The sequence below is a fragment of the Moschus berezovskii genome, chromosome 24 (genome assembly GCF_049115385.1).
Source record: "Moschus berezovskii isolate FMDL1 chromosome 24, NW_MosBer_1.0, whole genome shotgun sequence".
Lineage (NCBI taxonomy): Eukaryota > Metazoa > Chordata > Mammalia > Artiodactyla > Moschidae > Moschus > Moschus berezovskii.
This window is the reverse complement of record NC_142483.1, coordinates 50,952,303-50,971,513: the sequence shown is the minus strand read 5'-3', so window position 1 is coordinate 50,971,513 and position 19,211 is coordinate 50,952,303. Positions and strand designations below refer to the sequence as shown.

The 19,211-nt window shown below is 43.3% G+C and overlaps 2 protein-coding genes across 2 annotated transcripts in view; one reads left to right on the top strand and one right to left on the bottom strand.

The window, feature by feature from the left end:
- MLH1 (mutL homolog 1) overlaps positions 1–9,787 on the bottom strand; it is an 89,399-nt gene extending 79,612 nt beyond the window's left edge. The window contains exons 1-3 of the mRNA XM_055414667.2: positions 9,540–9,787; positions 7,324–7,414; positions 4,960–5,058 (exon numbers count right to left, since the gene is read on the bottom strand). Coding sequence (XP_055270642.2) covers positions 4,960–5,058; positions 7,324–7,414; positions 9,540–9,655 — 306 coding nt within the window. The 5' untranslated portion in view covers positions 9,656–9,787. The remainder of the gene's footprint in view (positions 1–4,959; positions 5,059–7,323; positions 7,415–9,539) is intronic.
- Positions 9,788–9,992: 205 nt separating this feature from the next.
- Positions 9,993–17,332, top strand: EPM2AIP1 (EPM2A interacting protein 1). The gene is made up of 2 exons (XM_055414666.2): positions 9,993–12,767; positions 15,785–17,332. Exon 1 carries the CDS (start codon positions 10,142–10,144, stop codon positions 11,966–11,968), a length of 1,827 nt encoding a protein of 608 aa, XP_055270641.2. The 5' UTR covers positions 9,993–10,141; the 3' UTR covers positions 11,969–12,767; positions 15,785–17,332.
- Positions 17,333–19,211: the final 1,879 nt, after the last annotated feature.

Here is a 19,211-nt window from a genome sequence, read left to right as displayed (position 1 = left end):
AAGAAAAGCCCACTCCGGGGTCACCCCCATCTTGCATTAAGGGAGAAGTTCCCTAAATTGCCTCTTCTGTTTTATATTAACAAATGGCAACAATGAGCACTCTGCTCACTCATTTGATGACACGTTAAAAAAAAAAGGAAGCTATCAAATTGAATCTGCAGCATAATTACTAGAACAAGAGGGGAAAAAATATATACATATAAAAGTCCAAAAAGAAAACACAAACAAGAATTAATGTTAACAGCAACTGAGTTCAAGTGAGGAGTTATAGGCATATTTAATATTCTCAACGACTTGTCTTCTAACCATTTTAAAGCTGCCTTCAGAAATAGGATAATGGAGTCACTCCAAATTGACAGTGTTGTAAACTGTATTCAAAACTGTTTTCTGTAAGCAATTTAATGTTTAGAAATAAAAATTTTAAATTATGCAATTAAGACGAAACAAATTTTTTTTTTAAATGACCATTTTTCCCCCTGAAAACCAGACTTTTTCATTGGCCCTTTGGAACCTGTATCTCCTTTCACAGGACATCACAGCATAGAAAAACACAACCTAAGCATTGGGATACGTGATAACATCTGAGCAAACAGTAAATACAGTGGTGGCAGCTTCAGTTCATTAACAAGGACCACGGCTCAGGCTCAGAGACTACCAGGTCCTAGCTGGATTTCCCTGGTGAATTGTGATGAGCTAATTTCCACTCAGTTCAGTCTGACTCTTTGCAACCCCAAGGACTATAGCCCACCCGGCTCCTCTGTCCATGGGATTCTCCAGGCAAGAATACTGGAGTAGGTTGCCATTCCCTTTTCGAGAATCTTCCTGACCCAGGGATCAAACCCAGATCTCCTGAATTGCATGCAGATTCTTTACCATCTGAGCTATAGAGAAGTCCTAATTTTCACTATTAAATATGTAAACAATTTTGATTTTTTAATGATTTTGAGATTTTGATAAGGAAGGACATGAAATACATCCAAAACTACAACACTACCCAATACCACGAAGAAAGAAAGTCACTGGCAGATGTCCCAGCTGCTTCAGGGGCCTTTGTACAGGCATTGGGGGAAGAGGATAACAACACAGACTCTGATGTCAAACTGCCAGGGCTCAGTTCCCCACTCTGCCACTTTCCAGCTGTACACTCCAGCCACACTTCTTAAAGTCTGAGTGTCAGTTTCCCAATATGTCAAACAGAGTAATAATAACAGAACCTACTCTTCCAGAGTTGTCAAGTGTGAAAGGATTAATACAAAGGGCTGAGAACCATGGATGGCACATCGCAATCCCTCAGTAAATCTTCCCTGTTTAATCACAACCCCAAAGATATCCTACAACTGAGCTAAGGCTGCAGAAGGCCCTGGGCTTAGGGACTGACTCAGGAAGTTGCAAAGTCAGAATGAAACTGCTTGGCCAGGGCTAACCTGAGACCTGCTTGAAGTCAGGGGAACCTCAAGGTTCACAGTCTGATGGAACAACTCAGGACTCACTGTGAGCTGGAGGGTGCTTCAGACCACCTGGATTTGATCTGAATTGTGGCAATTGGGTCACAAAAAGCTGCCTTTTAATTAAAAAAAGAAAAAAATCAAAGTAAAAATACATTCACATGATAAAAAATTTTCAAACTACAAAAAGGCCTAAAATGAAAAATAATTGGCTCCATTCCCTTCCCTTCACTCTCATCCCCCCAAATAATACCCCCAAACAGTTTCTCTGGTACCCCAAAGCCCCCAGAATACAGCCGGAACACTGTCCGGCCACCACCTGGATTTTAGCACAGTGATACCCATGTCCCCTGCCTCCAGAACTGTAAGATAACAAATGTGTGTTGTTTTAAACCACTAAGATTGTGGTCATTTGGGGGAGCAGAAATAGGAAGCCAATACAAGTTACTGGAAACGTATGCATATTTTTACTCACAAACATTACATCTATCCCTAAGAAATTTATCTATCCATTATATCTACCCTAAGAAAATTAACTGAACAAAACACACTTTACATATGAATGTTCACCAGAGCATTAGGCATGAAAAAAATGGCAAAGAGCATAAACGTTCAACAGGAAACATTTAAACAGACTACAGTACAAATAAGTAATAGAACAGTATGTAGCCATTATAATTTATGTAGTCCTACATATACTGAAGCAGACGATATGAAGAAGAGATGGCAAGAATACACAGAAGAACTGTACAAAAAAGATCTTCACGACGAAGATAATCACGATGGCGTGATCACTCACCTGGAGCCAGACATCTTGGAATGTGAAGTCAAGTGGGCCTTAGAGAGCATCACTATGAACAAAGCTAGTGGAGGTGATGGAATTCCAATTGAGCTATTTCAAATCCTGAAAGATGATGCTGTGAAAGTGCTGCACTCAATATGCCAGCAAATTTGGAAAACTCAGCAGTGGCCACAGGACTGGAAAAGGTCAGTCTTCATTCCAATCCCAAAGAAAGGAAATGCCAAAGAATGCTCAAACTACCGCACAATTGCACTCATCTCACACGCTAGGAAAGTCATGCTCAAAATTCTCCAAGCCAGGCTTCAGCAAAATGTGAACCGTGAACTTCCAGATATTCAAGCAGGTTTTAGAAAAGGCAGAGGCACCAGAGATCAAATTGCCAACATCCGCTGGATCATGGAGAAAGCAAGAGAGTTCCAGAAAAACATCTATTTCTGCTTCTTTGACTATGCCAAAGCCTTTGCCTGTGTGGATCACAATAAACTGTGGAACATTCTGAAAGAGATGGGAATACCAGACCACCTGACCTGCCTCTTGAGAAACCTGTATGCAGGTCAGGAAGCAACAGTTAGAACTGGACATGGAACACCAGACTGGTTCCAAATAGGAAAAGGAGTACGTCAAGGTTGTATATTGTCACCCTGCTTATTTAACTTATATGCAGAGGACATCATGAGGAACGCTGGGCTGGAAGAAGCACAAGCTGGAATCAAGATTGCCGGGAGAAATATCAATAACCTCAGATATGCAGATGACACCACCCTTATGGCAGAAAGTGAAGAGGAACTCAAAAGCCTCTTGATGAAGGTGAAAGAGGAGAGTGAAAAGGTTGGCTTGAAGCTCAACATTCAGAAAACGAAGATCATGGCATCTGGTCCCATCACGTCATGGGAAATAGATGGGGAAACAGTGGAAACAGTGTCAGACTTTATTTTTGGGGGCTCCAAAATCACTGCAGATGCTGATTGCAGCCATGAAATTAAAAGACGCTTACTCCTTGGAAGGAAAGTTATGACCAACGTAGATAGCATATTAAAAAGCAGAGACATTACTTTGCCAACCAAGGTCCATCTAGTCAAGGCTATGGTTTTTCCCGTGGTCATGTATGGATGTGAGAGTTGGACTGGGAAGAAAGCTGATGGCCGAAGAATTGATGCTTTTGAACTGTGGTGCTGGAGAAGACTCTTGCGAGTCCCTTGGACTGCAAGGAGATCCAACCAGTCCATTCTAAAGGAGATCAATCCTGGGTGTTCATTGGAAGGACTGATGCTAAAGCTGAAACTCCAATACTTTGGCCACCTCATGCGACAAGTTGACTCACTGGAAAAGTGTCTGATGCTGGGAGGGACTGGGGGCAGGAGGAGATGGGGACGACAGAGAATGAGATGGCCGGATGGCATCACCGACTCGATGGACATGAATTTGAGCGAACTCCGGGAGTTGGTGATGGACAGGGAGGCCCGGCATGCTGTGATTCATGGGGTCACAAAGAGTCGGACACGACTGAGCGACTGAACATATACTGAGTGATATCTTTATATCCACAGAGTATCGTCATAAAAATATGTTATTTTAGTCTTAAAAGTATTTTTATCCATTTTCTATATCCTATGTCCCCATGATAAGCCATATAATTTCATTTATAGGTATGTCAGAATATAACTTAAAAGATTAGAACTCAAAAAATAAAAACCCCATGAAACTTTTTATATCAAGAAAATTAACAGTAATTTCTCAATAAAATCAAATAATCTGAGTTCAATTATCTGTCTCAAAAAAATGTTAGTTTGTGCAAATCAGGATCCAAGTAATATCCACATGTTGGAGCTGGCTCATATGCCTCTTCAATCTCCCTAACCCATGATTCTTGCTCCCTTCTTTGCCTTCCTTCCCCTGTGCAGTTTACTTTCTAGGAGACAAGTTTTGTGTCACGTCATTTCCCAATCTCGGCCCCTGTACCATGCTCCCTCACTCCCTGTACTTCCGGTACACTGGTACTTAGATCTAAGTATTGCCTGAGATTCACATCTGATTTTGGACAAAAAAACTTGGTAGGTGGTGCGGTCTTCTTCCATCAAGAGACTTGGGTGTCTCTGGAGATACATAATATTAAAAAGCAGAGACATTCCTTTGCCAACAAAGGTCCATCTAGTCAAAGCTACGGTTTTCTCAGTTGTCATGTATGGATGTGACAGCTGGACCATAAAGAAGGCTGAGCACCAAAGAACTGATGCTTTTGACCTGTGGTATTGGAGAAGACTCTTGAGAGTCCCTTGGACTGCAAGGAAATCAAACCAGTCCATCCTAAAGGAGATCAGTCCTGAATGTTCATTGGAGGGACTGATGCTGAGGCTGACGCTCCAATACTCTGGCCACCTGCTGGGAAGAGCTGACTCATAAGAAAAGACACTGATGCTGAGAAAGATTGAAGGCAGGAAGAGAAGGGGATGACCGAGGATGAGATGGTTGGATGGTATCACTGATTTGATGGACATGAATTTGAGCAAACTCCAGGAGTTGGTGATGGACAGGGAAGCCTGGCATGCTGCAGTCTATGGGGTTGCAAAGAGTCAGATATGACTGAGCAACTGAACTGAACTGAACAAGTAAAAAGAATGATATCTTACTGACCTGTTGAGAAACATAGGCTGACAAATGGCAGAAATGTTATCACAGGAGGATATTTACACTCTGCTTCAATCCTCAGCTTACCTCACCCCGAAAGCCATAGGTAGAAATATGAGCTAAATCCTCAAAAGACTGCAGTTTACTCGTGGTGAACCTCTCACACACAATCTCAAGATCTTCTTTCTACAAGGTACAAAGAAACAAATAAATGTTACTCGTTTTTCCCAATCTTTCTGAATTTCCCTTTTCTTGACTGACTCCAGGAAGAGAAAGCTCTTGGGAGAAGAGTTCTAAATCAGCAGGAGCCTTCTCTCTGAGCATCCAGAATTCCATGAGGCCCTGGCACTCCCTCCTCTTCACTCACCTGGCTCTCAGCCTGGTCTGCTGCTTCTGTCTCAACTCCCCTGACAGCAGATAATCCACAATTCCATCCCTAGACCTCTGCTCTGCTGCACTCATTCTCTTGATGATCTCATACAGGCTCACAGATTGTACAAAAATTATTACTGCATTTGGAAACTCCTTTATTAAAAATGTACAGATATATTTAATTGCAGTAAAAAAATAATAACAAAATTTACCACTTTAACCCTCTCTAGGTGTATGAAGTACATTCACAATATTGTGCAACCATAACCAACTTCCATGTCCAGAACTCTGAAATCTCCCCAAACGGAAACTGTAACCATTAAACAAAAGCTCTCCATTTCCCCCTCCCCCAAGCCCCTGGGAACCACCATTCTACTTTCTGATTCTAAAGATTTAACTACACTAGGTATGCCATATAAGTGGAAACAAACAGTATTTGTCCTTTTGTGACTGGCTAATTCCACTTGGCATCCTGACTTTAGGGTTCATCCATGTAGCAGCGTTTATCAAAAATTCACTTTCTAAGGATGAATAACATTTCATTCTATGTATTTATCATATACTGTTTATCCACTCATCTGTTACCTCCACCTTTGGAATATCATGAATATGTTGCTATGAACACGAGTGTGCAAATCTCTTTAAGACCTTGCTTTCAACTCTTTGGGGTTTAAACCCAGAAGTGGAATTGCTGGATCACACAGCAATTGTTTAATTTTCTTCCACAGTGGCTGCACTATTTGATACTCCCACAGCAATGTACAAGAGCTTCAATGTTTCAACATCCTCGCCAATGTTTCCTTTTTGAGACATCAAAGGTTTAATGGATGAGGGAGCTCACACATCTGAAGAAAGGTCCTGGAGTGACATCCCACTGTACGAAGTACAAGGCAGGCAGGATATGGTGACAATCTTTTTATTAATTAATTAATTATAACAACCATCCTAATTGATGTCAAGTGGGATCTCACTGAAGTTTTTATTTCTATTTCCCTAATGACTATGTCAAGTGTCTCTTCGTGTGAGTCTCATGGTTTTTCCTGGTGGCTCAGAGGTTAAAGCGTCTGCCTCCAATGCGGGAGACCCGGGTTCGATCCCTGGGTCGGGAAGATCCCCTGGAGAAGGAAATGGTAACCCACTCCAGTATTCTTGCCTGGAGAATCCCATGGACGGAGAAGCCTGGTAGGCTACAGTCCACGGGGTCGCAAAGAGTCGGTCACGACTGAGCGACTGAACGGAACGGAAATGCAATACACCAAATTTTTATCTCCAGTGCAAACCTCTACTTTGCACCCCAAACTCACACATGGATCCAACTAACAGACATCTTAAATTTAACATACCCTCAAATGAATTTCGGATCATCCCAAATCCACCTGTTTCATAGCCTTCCCAGCAGTAAATGGCAGCTTCTTTTTCTATTTGCACAGGCCAAAACCTTGAAGTCATTCTTGACTCCTCTTCTCTTACTCCCTACACCAGCAAATTCTGAGAGCTCTGTTCATCATCACCAACAGAGAATCTCACTGCTCCTGTCCTGTCCTGCTACAGTCTATTTTCCACACTGCAGACAGAAGAGTTCCTATAAAACTTGCCAAACCATGTTACCTCTTAGCTCAAAATGCTCTAATCATATCCCTCCACATCCAGAGTAAAAGCCAAAGGTTGTACAACGTCCCACAAGTTCCTGAATGCTCAGTCTGCTTCCCCTTCAGACCTCATCTCCTGCTACTCTTCCACTCCCCCCACCACCCCATTCTAGACACCCCAAGCTCCTTGCTAGTCCTTAAGCATGTCAGGCAAGCTTCCATTTGGGGTTTTTTGTGTGTATCATTTTCTCTGCTCAGAACACTCAACCTTTAAATGGCCTCATGACTCGATCCCTGACCTCCTTACTCACCTGAACGCTGCCCGGCGTGGAATAGGTACTCAATAAATATTTATCGTTGGTGTTGAAGTTCTCAAACTATCCCATCCATAAAAGCCTGACGTTTCCAGAACAGGGCAAAGTTCCAACACTTCCTGCAGATGCAACACAAGAAGCACACAAACCTCCTGCTGCTCTGAGTTTTTACTCACCCTGATCCCAGTGCCATTGTCTTGAATCTGAATCAACTTCAGGCCTCCCTCTTTAACAGCCACTTGAATACTTGTGGATTTTGCGTCTAAACTGGCAAATCAAACAAAAAAATAGTAACTTATCAGTCTGCAATTACTCCAATGCACATATTTTAAAATGAATCAAGGCATAAGAACAAATTTCAGACAAATACAAGACTGATGAATGAGTTTTTCTTTTGTCTTAAAGGCTCTGAGACTGCAATGTTATCAGCTTATATGCTGTGAGAGAGGGAGGGAAAGAAGAGAGAGGCAGAGGGGGCAACCATCACTTCCAATAGGACATTCAGCAACATTTCTGCTCCTCTAGTTCTAAACTAATTCTACCACCTGTCACTCAAACTTTATCCAGCCCCAGGCTCCTCCATGACCCTTATAAAATGTCACTAAGAAAAAAATTCTAAAAGTTTTTCTCCACTAACCTCTTTATGAAAATATGTTGGGAGAAAGAAAAAAATGGTGCTGCAGAAAATTAAATACACCTTATTACCCCTTCAAAGAATAGCCTACAAGCATAGAGCACCTACAGAGCAAGAGAAAATAAATCAGCCTGCGGCTGCATGAGAAAGAGAAGTTACCTCCTCCTTAGGAAGACAATTATTTATTCAGAATAAGTTACTTAAATATCAAAGAACTTTCTCAGGAGTCCCTGAATTGAAGTTGCATTTAGGCATCTCGACTTGTGTATTAAAAACAGCAGAACTAGACTCCATACAAAATTTCTTCGAGAACTGTAAGCCAGTGATCTAATATATGTAGTGTTCCTGAACGGTACCTAACACACTTAAATTGTTCTGTTAGTTAATTCTAAAATTGGAGAAACAAAAGCCAGCCTTTGCCAACTAAGTAAAGTCAAAAGGAGAGACAAAGCTGAGGTTCCCTGCTTCTTTTGTCCACCTTCTAATTCTCTTCCTTTCTCCTGGTGGTCCTTTCTGACCCACTGTTCTTTCATTAGCCCCATGGTTGTTTATGTTTCCAGAACAAGACCTTTACAAACCTTCCAACTGGAACATTTTTTCCCCCTTTAACGTATGGATTGTATTAACATCAATGCATTTTTTTTTTTTTTAATATTTGGCTGCACCACGTCTTAGCTTGCAGCATGCAGGATCTTTAGTTGGAGCATGTGGGATCTAGTTCCCTGGCCAGGGATTGAACCCCAGCCCCCTGCACTGGTAGGACGGAATCTTAGCCCCTGGACCACCTGGGAAGTCCCACACCAATGCATTTCAACACAAAGGATCCGACACATTTAGGTACACTATGAGCCTCTGTCCTTTTTGAAGTTTATAGTTTACACCTAACCTTCCACGTCTTTAACCTCTTCCCTCCACAATGGCTGTGTGACAGTTCTAAACTTCAGAATCCCTGGAATATCCCCAAGAAATAAGGGATCTTCGAAGTGACTCCGCAAAAAGGGTAGGAAAATCCTAAGTGGGTGATTTGACAGAATAGCATTGAAACATATATATTATCACATGTGAAACAGATCACCAGTCCGGGTTCGATGCATGAGACAGGGTGCTCAGGGCTGGTGCACTGGGATGACCCAGAGGAATGGGATGGGGAAGGGAGGTGGGAGGGGGTTCAGGATGGGCAACACATGTACACCCATGGCTCATTCATGTCAATGTATGGCAAAACCACTACAATACTGTAATTAGCCTCCAATTAAAATAAATTAATTTTTTTAAAAATCCTAAGTGGGGACGAACCTGGCAATAGGAAACAACACAAATTAAACCCCAAGTTCACTGTCCTCTCCTAAAATCCTAGCAATTAATTTTGAATATAATTGTACTGTTGAATGTAAATGGATGACTCCTGGAATAAGCAAGAAACTGATAACCCATGGTACCGTTTGAAAGAAAAAAGAAATTTAAATCATAAAACTTTTAGACATTCAAAAGTTTGCACCTTCTGCATATACAGTTTTTAAAGAGTTTCTTAGTTAATAGCATCATTAAAACAATGCTGGTTTACTGTCCTTGCTCCCCCAACAACCCTAAAGTCTCGCGAGAACGCTCGAGGACACGTGAGGGGAGCAGACAGCAGCCTGGGCCTCTGCCGCCGCGACAATACGCGCTTGGGTTCAGGGCAGGGAGGCGTGTCCACGCCATCCATAGCGGCGGTCCGTTAAGTAGTGGCCTCCAAGAAAGCCTTGACTCCCTTCGTACCAGTTCTCAATCATTTCCTTGATAGCATTAGCCGGCCGCTGGATAACTTCCCCTGCCGCGATGCGGTTCACCACCGTCTCGTCCAGCCGCCGGATAACCCCCGCTACAAGCGACATTTTGGCGCCAGACGATCCCGGGTCACGGCGTGAAGCTCACTGGAAGTACCTCCAGCCAATCTCCATAGAGTTTCTTGCCCACGTCCTTCCCTCAATCCTGTTGACGAAATCCAGGCTAGCCCTCGGGCGGTAGCGTCACTTCCGGACCAGGAAGCTACTGATTGGGCAGCTCTAATGCCCGTGAAGTCCGTGATTCCGGTTTCTTAGTCCCGCCCTAACACGGCTTCCGTTCGCCTCGCAGCTAGAAGGATGTGCGCCTGCGCGGCTGCAGTCGCTGCCTCCTCTTTCTATTGGTTCCTGCCTGGAGCTAGGGGATACGAAATCTCCAGCCAATAGGAACGGGCGCGCGGGCGCCCCAGGTTGGTGTCCGCCGCTGGGGTGATCTGGCGCAGAGCGGAGGAGGCGCTTGGGGCCCCTCTCCTGCTCCTCCCTCCCCTTTGCTTGCGGCCTCCCAGAGGTCGGCCCATCTCCTGTGGCCTCCGTGAAATGTGGATGACGCCCAAGAGGAGCAAAATGGAAATCGACGAGTCTCGGGCGTTCCGGGCCGAGTGGACCCAGCGGTACCTGGTGGTGGAGCCTCCGGAGGGCGAGGGCGCCCTGTGCCTGGTCTGTCGCCGCCTGATCGCAGCCACCGGCGAACCCGACGTCAAGCAGCACTACGAGGCCGAGCACGGGTACTACGAGCGGTATGTAGCGGAGGACGAGCGCGCGGCCCTGGTGGAGCGCCTGCGTCGGGGCGACTTGCCGGAGGCCGCCCCGCTCACTCCGGAGCAGAGAATAGCTCGTGCAGGCCTGGGACTCGCCCGCCTCTTGGCCTTGAAGGGTTGCGGCTGGGGCGAGGGAGACTTTGTGCACCGGTGCTTGGCGGTGATGCTGAGAGACGTGCTGCCCGATCACGTAGGCATTATGGATGGCATCGATTTATCTCCAGAAACCACGCGGCAGAGGGTCCTGGACATTCACCAGAATCTACGCAGTCAACTTTTTAACCGAGCCAAGGACTTTAAAGCCTATTCGCTTGCCTTGGACGACCAGGCTTTTGTGGCTTATGAGAACTACCTGCTGGTCTTTGTCCGCGGCGTCGGCCACGATTTGGAGGTGCAGGAAGAGCTTCTGACCATAATCAACCTGACTCATCACTTCAGTGTTGGCGCCCTCATGGCGGCAATCCTTGAGGCCCTGCAGACGGCCGGGCTTAGCTTGCAGCGCATGGTTGGACTGACCACGACCCACACTCTGAGGATGATTGGTGAAAACTCAGGACTGGTGTCATACATGAGAGAAAAGGCTGTAAGCCCCAACTGTTGGAATGTGATCCACTATTCGGGATTTCTTCACTTGGAACTGTTGAGCTCCTACGATGTGGATGTTAATCAGATCATAAATGCCGTATCTGAATGGATAGTTCTGATTAAGACCAGAGGCGTGCGGAGGCCGGAATTTCAGGCTTTACTGACTGAATCTGAATCAGAGCACGGTGAAAGGGTTAACGGACGCTGTCTAAACAACTGGCTTAGGAAAGGGAAGACTTTGAAACTAATATTTTCCTTAAGAAAAGAGATAGAAACATTCTTGGTCTCGATAGGAGCCACGACGGTCCACTTCACAGACAAGGAATGGCTCTGTGACTTTGGCTTCCTGGTGGATATTATGGACCACCTTCGAGAAATCAGCGAACTATTGAGAGCGAACAAAGTCTTCGCTGCCGCCGCCTTTGATCATATCTGTGCCTTTGAAGTGAAGCTGAATTTACTTCAGAGACAAGTCGAGGAAAAAAATCTGACACACTTTGCTGCCTTGAGCCAAGTGGTTGATGAGCTTAAAGAGAATCTTCAAGAAGACGAAAAAATACTCGATCTTGAGAGGTATCGAGGGGTCATTTGTCGCCTACAGAAAGAGTTTGAGCGACATTTCAAAGACCTCAAGTTCATTAAAAAAGACTTAGAGCTTTTTGCTAATCCATTTAGCTTTAAACCTGAATATGCACCTATTTCAGTAAGGGTGGAACTCACAAAACTTCAGGCAAATGCTAACCTTTGGGAGGAATACAGAACCAAAGATTTAGGGCAGTTCTATGCTGGACTGCCAGCGGAATCTTACCCGATTATCAAAGGGGTTGCCTGTAAGGTGGCATCCTTGTTTGATAGCAGCAAAATCTGTGAAAAGGCTTTTTCATATTTGACTCGAAACCAACACACTTTGAGCCAGCCTTTGACAGACGAACACCTCCACGCCCTGTTTCGGATTGCCACCACTGAAATAGAGCCGCGCTGGGATGATCTTGTGAGAGGAAGAAATGAATCCAATCCATAAACTCTTGTAGTACAACATTGAAACACTCAACAAGAATCCAATTCTAAAAGCAAACATCTGTTTGATTTTCAAGCGTGCTAATTTGGATTGTGGGAAGGCACCATGTTCTTCATCAAACTTGATCACAATTGATACTCTAGACATTTTTTTTTTCCATCTCAAGAGGCAGCATGGGACTGACACCTGCAGACGCCTTTTTTTTCTAAAACTGAATTTCATTGCAAAGTCATTATCTTTTGCTTTTATGATATAATTGTTTTTAAAGAAGTTTAGTACTAATAATTGTGAGTTGAATCAGAAGTCTGTTTTTAAGGTGTCTTGAAGAAACTTTTGTCCTTATTTTAACCAAAGTGTTAAAATTCTGATGCGTCTAGTCTGAAAGTATCAACTTCTTAAATATATGTTTGAGCCAGTTTGCAGAAACTCACATAGCAACTGCAGAAGCTTCTGCAAAGGAGGACCGTACATACAGTGAAGGTGTTTTGTCTAATTATCGAAATGTTGGAGACTGTTTTTTGTTTAGACATGTTTCTGAGTCTAAAGTAAATATATTTACTTACTTTAGACATATTTCCTCTCTCTCACCTTCCCCTGCCCCATGGTAACGATAATGATATTACTTAACGAAATTTTACTCAGCTCGAGTAAAGTTTTAGTCAGAGGAGCAAGAATTGTTTTAAATTGCTAGTTTAACATGCTTTTACAGTTTGGAGATCAGACTAACCAATTTTTGGCAGTTTCCCCTGAATGCTTCGCAGTTGGGTGCCGTTTTTATGAACTTGCCTGTTAAAAGACTATGGTAAGTATAGACTCTTAGGGGCTGCCCACTTAGACAGTTTAGCCCTGTCAAAAAGGATGAGAAAGGGAAGATGTTTGCATCGCAGGATCAGGAGGTTTGAGCTATTTTAGCTTATTTGTCCCATCGGCCTGGGTGCTACAGCTTTATAAAGAAATCCTGCTAAAAGGCAATCCTTATTTTAATGTGATGTATCAAATGTTGTTTGTGACTTTAAATGGATTTATTATCAACTTGCCATTGTCTCACACATTGTGTGTTTAAGACTGCACAAGGGGACAAGGGGAAATATTTTAACTCTCCAGAAGCAGCTTTATTTAGTGATTGTAGCAATTCCATATTTTTTAGTGAGACACCTGCTTTGGACTAAAACAGTAATTTTCAAATTTAAGTTAGCCATTAAAAAATCTTACAGTAAAGCCAAATATGTGAAATGATGTAAGGACAGGACCCAACTTAGAGATCCGCTCAAGTGCAGTTTGAAAACTTGTGCTCAAGTCCTGCCTTAACTCTTGGAATGCATTTCTCTATGGTCACTAATTCAGGAAATTCAAGGAACAAGAATAAACAAGAATGTAGAAGGAATTGAAGCCTGAGCAATCAAAATAGAACCAAAATCTTGCCAGTGGTTCTCAATCAGACAGTATCTCCTTTAGGATGTAGGGAAACAAAGGAGAATGTTTTTAATTGTGACATTCGTTAGGAGGAAGTTCTGCTGGCATGTAAGCATGAATGACTCCCTCCACTTGTGGTGCATAGGATAGCAAGCACAGTAAAAACTTACTCCTCCCAAAGTTCCAGCAGGACCCCCCCCCAACCCCTCTACCTGAGTACATCATCTGATTTTTCAGGAGAAGGCAAATTACCGGTAGAAGCAGAGTTAGAAGGGCAAGTTAGGCTAATTGATAACATTTGATGGCAGAAACTAATTCCAGCATTCCAGATTTGGCTGGTAAGATACAGTCAAGGCCCTGATAGGTTCTGGTAGCTCAGAACAGCATTTATAAATGAGTAGACACTGAGCCAGATTAAAAGGCTCTGTTCTATTACACATAATGACACATATGTTTTATTACACACAATTAGTTTAGAGCAGAAAAGAAAGTGTTCTATATTACTAAGATACTTAGAGAATGGTCAAGTTAAGATGTGGGTTAACAGGGAGTAAGCTTAAACATCTGGAGAAACAGATTAAAAAACCAAAAAGAACAACATCTGCCGGTAATTTTCCAGTAGTTTGGAGTATTCACTCTCATGGCAGGTGCCTTATTGAAAGGATAATTGGAAGACCTGTAAGGTGCTTCTGCTTTCTAACTCCGGTTCCTCAAATACGGAAGTTTTGTACATTTTGTGAAGTTTCATTATATGTTTTGCTTAGAGTGATCATAAAATTAGTTCTGTAGTCCCTGACTGGGGGGGAGATATAAGCCCAGAATTTTAAATTAACCCTGAACAATAGAGAATTTGCTGTGTAAATTAGCCTTGTTTGTAAAAAGAAAAAGTGTGTATTTTACTGTTTTCTGTACTAAGTAATCCTGTAGCTGCATGGCAGTCTTTACAAGTTACTTTTTATAAAATAGCTGTTACTGTCCTATCAGTGAATATAGTTAAAGTAAGTACTATTTTTTAAAAAAATTTTTGTGTCCCAGTATCTCCCATTCCTACTAGTTTCCTTCAAAGGTTTGTCTGTATTCCCGCTGTCCCCTATTGTGGTCTGATCACTCTACCAGGGTTCCCAAGTCCTTGTCCATATGCCTACCCCCTTCCCACCACTGACCGCCCTCCTCGAAATGCTTGCTTACTTTGGCTTTGGGGAGAGACCATCTCCATGTACGCGTTCTCAATCTTCTTTGCAGGTACCTCTTTCCCTTAAACATCTGTGTCCTTGGGATTTTCTAATTTGGTTTTAAGCTATCTTGTTTACTTCATCTCCTTAGCTGATCTTTTTTTTTTTTCCTTTCATCCAACTGTATGCAGAGGACTCCAACTTAATGTCTCCTTTCTTGACCTTCCCTGATTGCCATATCTAATTGCTAACTCAAGTCCACTTTGCTGTCTCATAGGCATCACACATGTCCTTGAGCTTGTCCCCCAAACCTGCTGCTGTTCTCCTGGTCCCTCTGTCTGTAAGTGGCACCACCACTGCCAGCCATCCAGTTGGCACAGCCTGAGCCCCAAACTCCGGTCTCCATGACCTTTCCCTCTTCACCCATCACATCCGCTCACGCACACCTTTCTGTGATGTCTGTTGCCTAAACATTCCTCAGTTCTCCAGCGTACTCTCCTGGTTCAGGCCATCAGCCTACCTAAATTACAGAGTGGCCTCCTCAGTCTCCCTTTGTCTGGTTGTGATCCCCTTGTGACACTGCAGCCAGATTGCTCCAGAAGTCTGGTCACATCACTCCTCTGCTTCACCCACTGCTCTTAGGAAGAGGTGCAGTTTATATGCCACCTCCTCCAGGAAGCCTTCATCCATTTCCTCTAGACTAAGTGCCCCTACGATGCCTCCCTAAATACCCTGTTTCTCCCCAGCCACATACTTGGCACTCTTTATTGATCCCTCTTGTTGATCCTTGCTACACTGTGAGCTTTGCAAGCCTGGGGACCATGTATATTGTTGCTCACTGCTGTATCTAATGCTTAGCACAATGCCTAGCTTTTCAGGAAATATTTGGATGAGTAAATATTTGTCTGAGTAAACATTTGTCTGTTCTACTCTTCGCAACCCTTTCGTAGTCTTTGACCTACCTGCTTGCTGGGTAACTTATCCACCAATGGCCAATTAAGAAATGAAACTAAGCTCTTTGTGACTAGGGAATTGTACTCCTAGAATTGAGTTCAGTACTTGGCACGTGGCTCAAACATTCACGGTGTGAATGTTGTTGAGGAAACACTGTAATCGGCCCTCGTAAACATGAAGTAGTAAAATGAAGTATACTAATAGAATCCACCACATAGTACTGTCTTCACCTCCTTGATAATAGAAATCTTCATTTTTTCTTTCTTTCTAATTTCTAAAGGCAGGCTTGCAAAGGAACCTGGATGAGAAAGATGGGACAACTCTGTAGTGGACTAAAACAATACTTCGGTTGCATTCGGTACCAGAAAAAGATAATACCTGCTTACAAGTTAATAGCTTTTGTCCTCCTGTAAGCATCAACTCTAGGAGAAAACCACCTGCTCTTTTTCTTTACAGATGGTTTCTGGCTCTTCTGCGATTTTAAAGTAAGTAAATTTCACAAAACACTAGAAGGACCCAGTCGGCCCTTCCGATCACTAGATGCTCGGTTCACATGCTTTCCTACTTGCAGAATGTCCTCACCGCTCACCACCTCCCCAAGGAAGGTAACCCGGAAGTGCCATGTGCTCAGTGTATGCTGCTGAGATTTGCTCAGTTTCTTTGCTCTCTTGGTCTCATGTCTCTCTGAATTTGTTTTCTGGGTCACCTGGGCTTCCAGGTGTTGTCAAAGAGCCATAGCCTTCGGCTCTTTTATCCCTGAGCCATTTTTCCAGTTTAAGGGATTAACTGGTGTTACACTCTTAATTGGACTTTTAGCCTGAGGCTCATTAACTAATTCGGAGATTTTAACAGGAAGTGTGATTGTCATCCAGTGATTTGATCCTTGCAGCAGAACTGGGTTTTCCTCAACCTTTGGCATAAAGGATTTCTCATTTTTATCTCTCTAATTGAGACGTAGACTCTTCCTACCCAATAAGTACTTGAGTTTGTGAACTCTCTTTATTCTCTTGTATTTCTGCTTGCAAACTGATGAACTCTTTTTTGAGTTCATCTCTTTCCTGTCTGTTTTGTCAAATGGGACCAACAGCTACCGTAAAATATTTTGTTTCCTTGTCTTAAAGAGAGATTCTCTACCTTCCAGATTCTCTCCAGGGAATTCTTCCATTCCATAACAGGTATTATTACCCTGCAGAAATTACTTCCGTTCTCCAGCAGCAACTTCCAGAATGCCTGCCAACTAAGTCAGTGTTCAGTACTCAGATTTTTTGAAAACAGAACCTATTTCTGTATCAATGGGCTAGGTTGTCATGGCGGTAACAACCACAAAATCCCAGCTTTTCTCTGGTAGTCTGGCGAGGGCCTGTGCTCTTAAGTCAGGGGTTGAAGGCCATGGACAAGGTGTGTCCTACGGCCTGTTTCTCTAAATGTTCATTGGGAGATAGCCTTGCCCATTTGTTTCTGCCTTATCTATGACTGCTTTTCCTCTACCCTGGCAGAGTTGTGGAGTTACAGGAAAAAGTGTCCAGCCCACAAAATGTATTCACTATGTGACCCTTCAGAGAGAGTGTTCACTGATCCATGCTCCAAGTGGCCCTCATTCTGGGGCTCGAGCTGACTGAACGGATATCACCCAGGGTGTGGCTGCTCATTTAGGGAAATGAAAAAGTAGGACAAGTCACTTACAGGCCCTTTAAGCACTCTCACTGGCCAGGACAGATCCATGGCCACACCAAGTCCAAGTGTGATCCTTCCGCGTGCCTTGGAAGAGAAGCAGAAATATTGTGGAACATGATACTACCAACTAACACATAGCTATATTTCTCTCTCTCTACAAAATTTCTTTGCAATTATTTTTTCTTTTTAATTGTGAAATTTACGTTCAGTAAAACGCAAAGACTTAGTGCACACCTGTGGATTTTTATGTATGCCCTGGACCCCGTCAACCAAATCAAGACACAACGCTTCCTGCACCCTGGTCACTGCCCTCCTTTACACACCCCCAGCCTGCTACAGATAACCACTATTCTGACCATTATCACCGGAGATTATATCTGTTTTAAAGCTTCATGTAAATAAGATAATTCTCTGTACTCTTGTTCAGCATTGTATCCGTGAGTTATCCATGTTGTGATTCGTTTATTAATACTTCTCTGTAGTATTCTGTCGTATGACTTAGACCACAATTTATGAATCCATTCTTCTGTTGGTGGAAATTTAGGTTGTTTCCAGTTTGTAGTTGTTATGAATAAAGTTCCTACGGACATTTTGGTGTCTTTCACTGAATGTGTGTTCCCGTGTTTCCCACTCTTCTCTTTGGTATATGCTCAGCGCCATACTTCTCTCATGATGATTCAGCAACGAACTAATCGTATTTGAAAATGTAAATCAGAGCATGTCAGTCGTCTGCTCCGCACGCTCCAGTGGCTTACCATCACAGTTAGAGTAAGGTCCGAGGTCCTTACCGTGGTCCTCGCGCATCATCTGTACCCACACACACCCTTTTCCTTCCTGCCTCATCTCGCATCATGTCCTCCCTTCCCCTCCCCCAACTCACTCCACTCAACCACACACTGCTGGCCAATTGAAGACTGAAGATAATTTGACTCAATCTTTAGAGCGGTTGTAATCTTCGTAAACCAGTTTTTTTTCTTCCCATGCCACAGGTTCTATGGGACCTTAATTCCCTGACCAGAGATTAAACCCACAACCCTGCAAGTGAAAGCCCAGAGCCCTAATGACTGGACCACCAGGAAAGAAACTTAATCTACGTAGATCATTTTAACAAGCCATGACACTGGCTTATGTTAAGTCAATTACTATTGTATGTGGAATTGGAGGCAAATATTCCCTGTGAGTAAAATAATTACTGAAACATACAATAATCTTTAAACCCCTGAAAGAGATTTAGAGATTAAGATTACAAAAGTAAAACCTACTTGATAAATTCAAGAAATCTGTAAGGTCTTGCTTATACTTCCACGGATTATGAGTTACTGTTCACCAATTTGATTACACTGTTAAAATTCACTGTTACATGCTTACTTCCATGAGGGATAGCTAGGTACTGACGGGCAAAGAGGGGTGAGGGCATTGGAATAAGTGCTAATATTAAGCACAACCCGAAGGCACGCACACTTCTAGATTGTGCTAGTGGTAAGGAAAACACCTGTTAATACAGGAGACAGGAGAAGCACAGGTTTGATGCCTGGGTCAGGAAGATCCCCTGGAGGAGTGTGTGACGACCCACTCCAGTATTCTTGCCTGGAGAATTCCACGGACAGTGCAGCCTGGCGGGCTACAGTCCATAGGGTCACAAAGAGACAACTGAAGCGAATTAGCACGCACGCGTGCAAAAGCACTCATAACAAAGGGCTTCTTTGAATGTACCATTATCGGTACATTATACTTTGTATTAAAAATAACTGAAAGTCAACTTAAGCACTTACCACTTTTTAATATAACTTTGCTGATGTTATAGGTGATTAAGAAACACTAAACTACAGGCTTCCTTAGTGACTCAGACGGTAAAGAATCCTCCCTAGGTCGGGAAGATCCCCTGGAGAAGGAAAAGGGTACCCACTCCAGGATTCCTGCCTGGAGAATCCCATAGACAGAAGAGCCTGGCAGGCTGCAGTCCACGGGGTTGCAGAGTCAGACACGACTGAGCAACTAACACCCACTCAGTCCAACTGCATGTAAAGTATGAT

Bases quoted from the DNA above. Each gene is read 5' to 3' on its own strand.
- EPM2AIP1 (XM_055414666.2), top strand. From the start codon at position 10,142: ATGTGGATGACGCCCAAGAGGAGCAAAATGGAAATCGACGAGTCTCGG.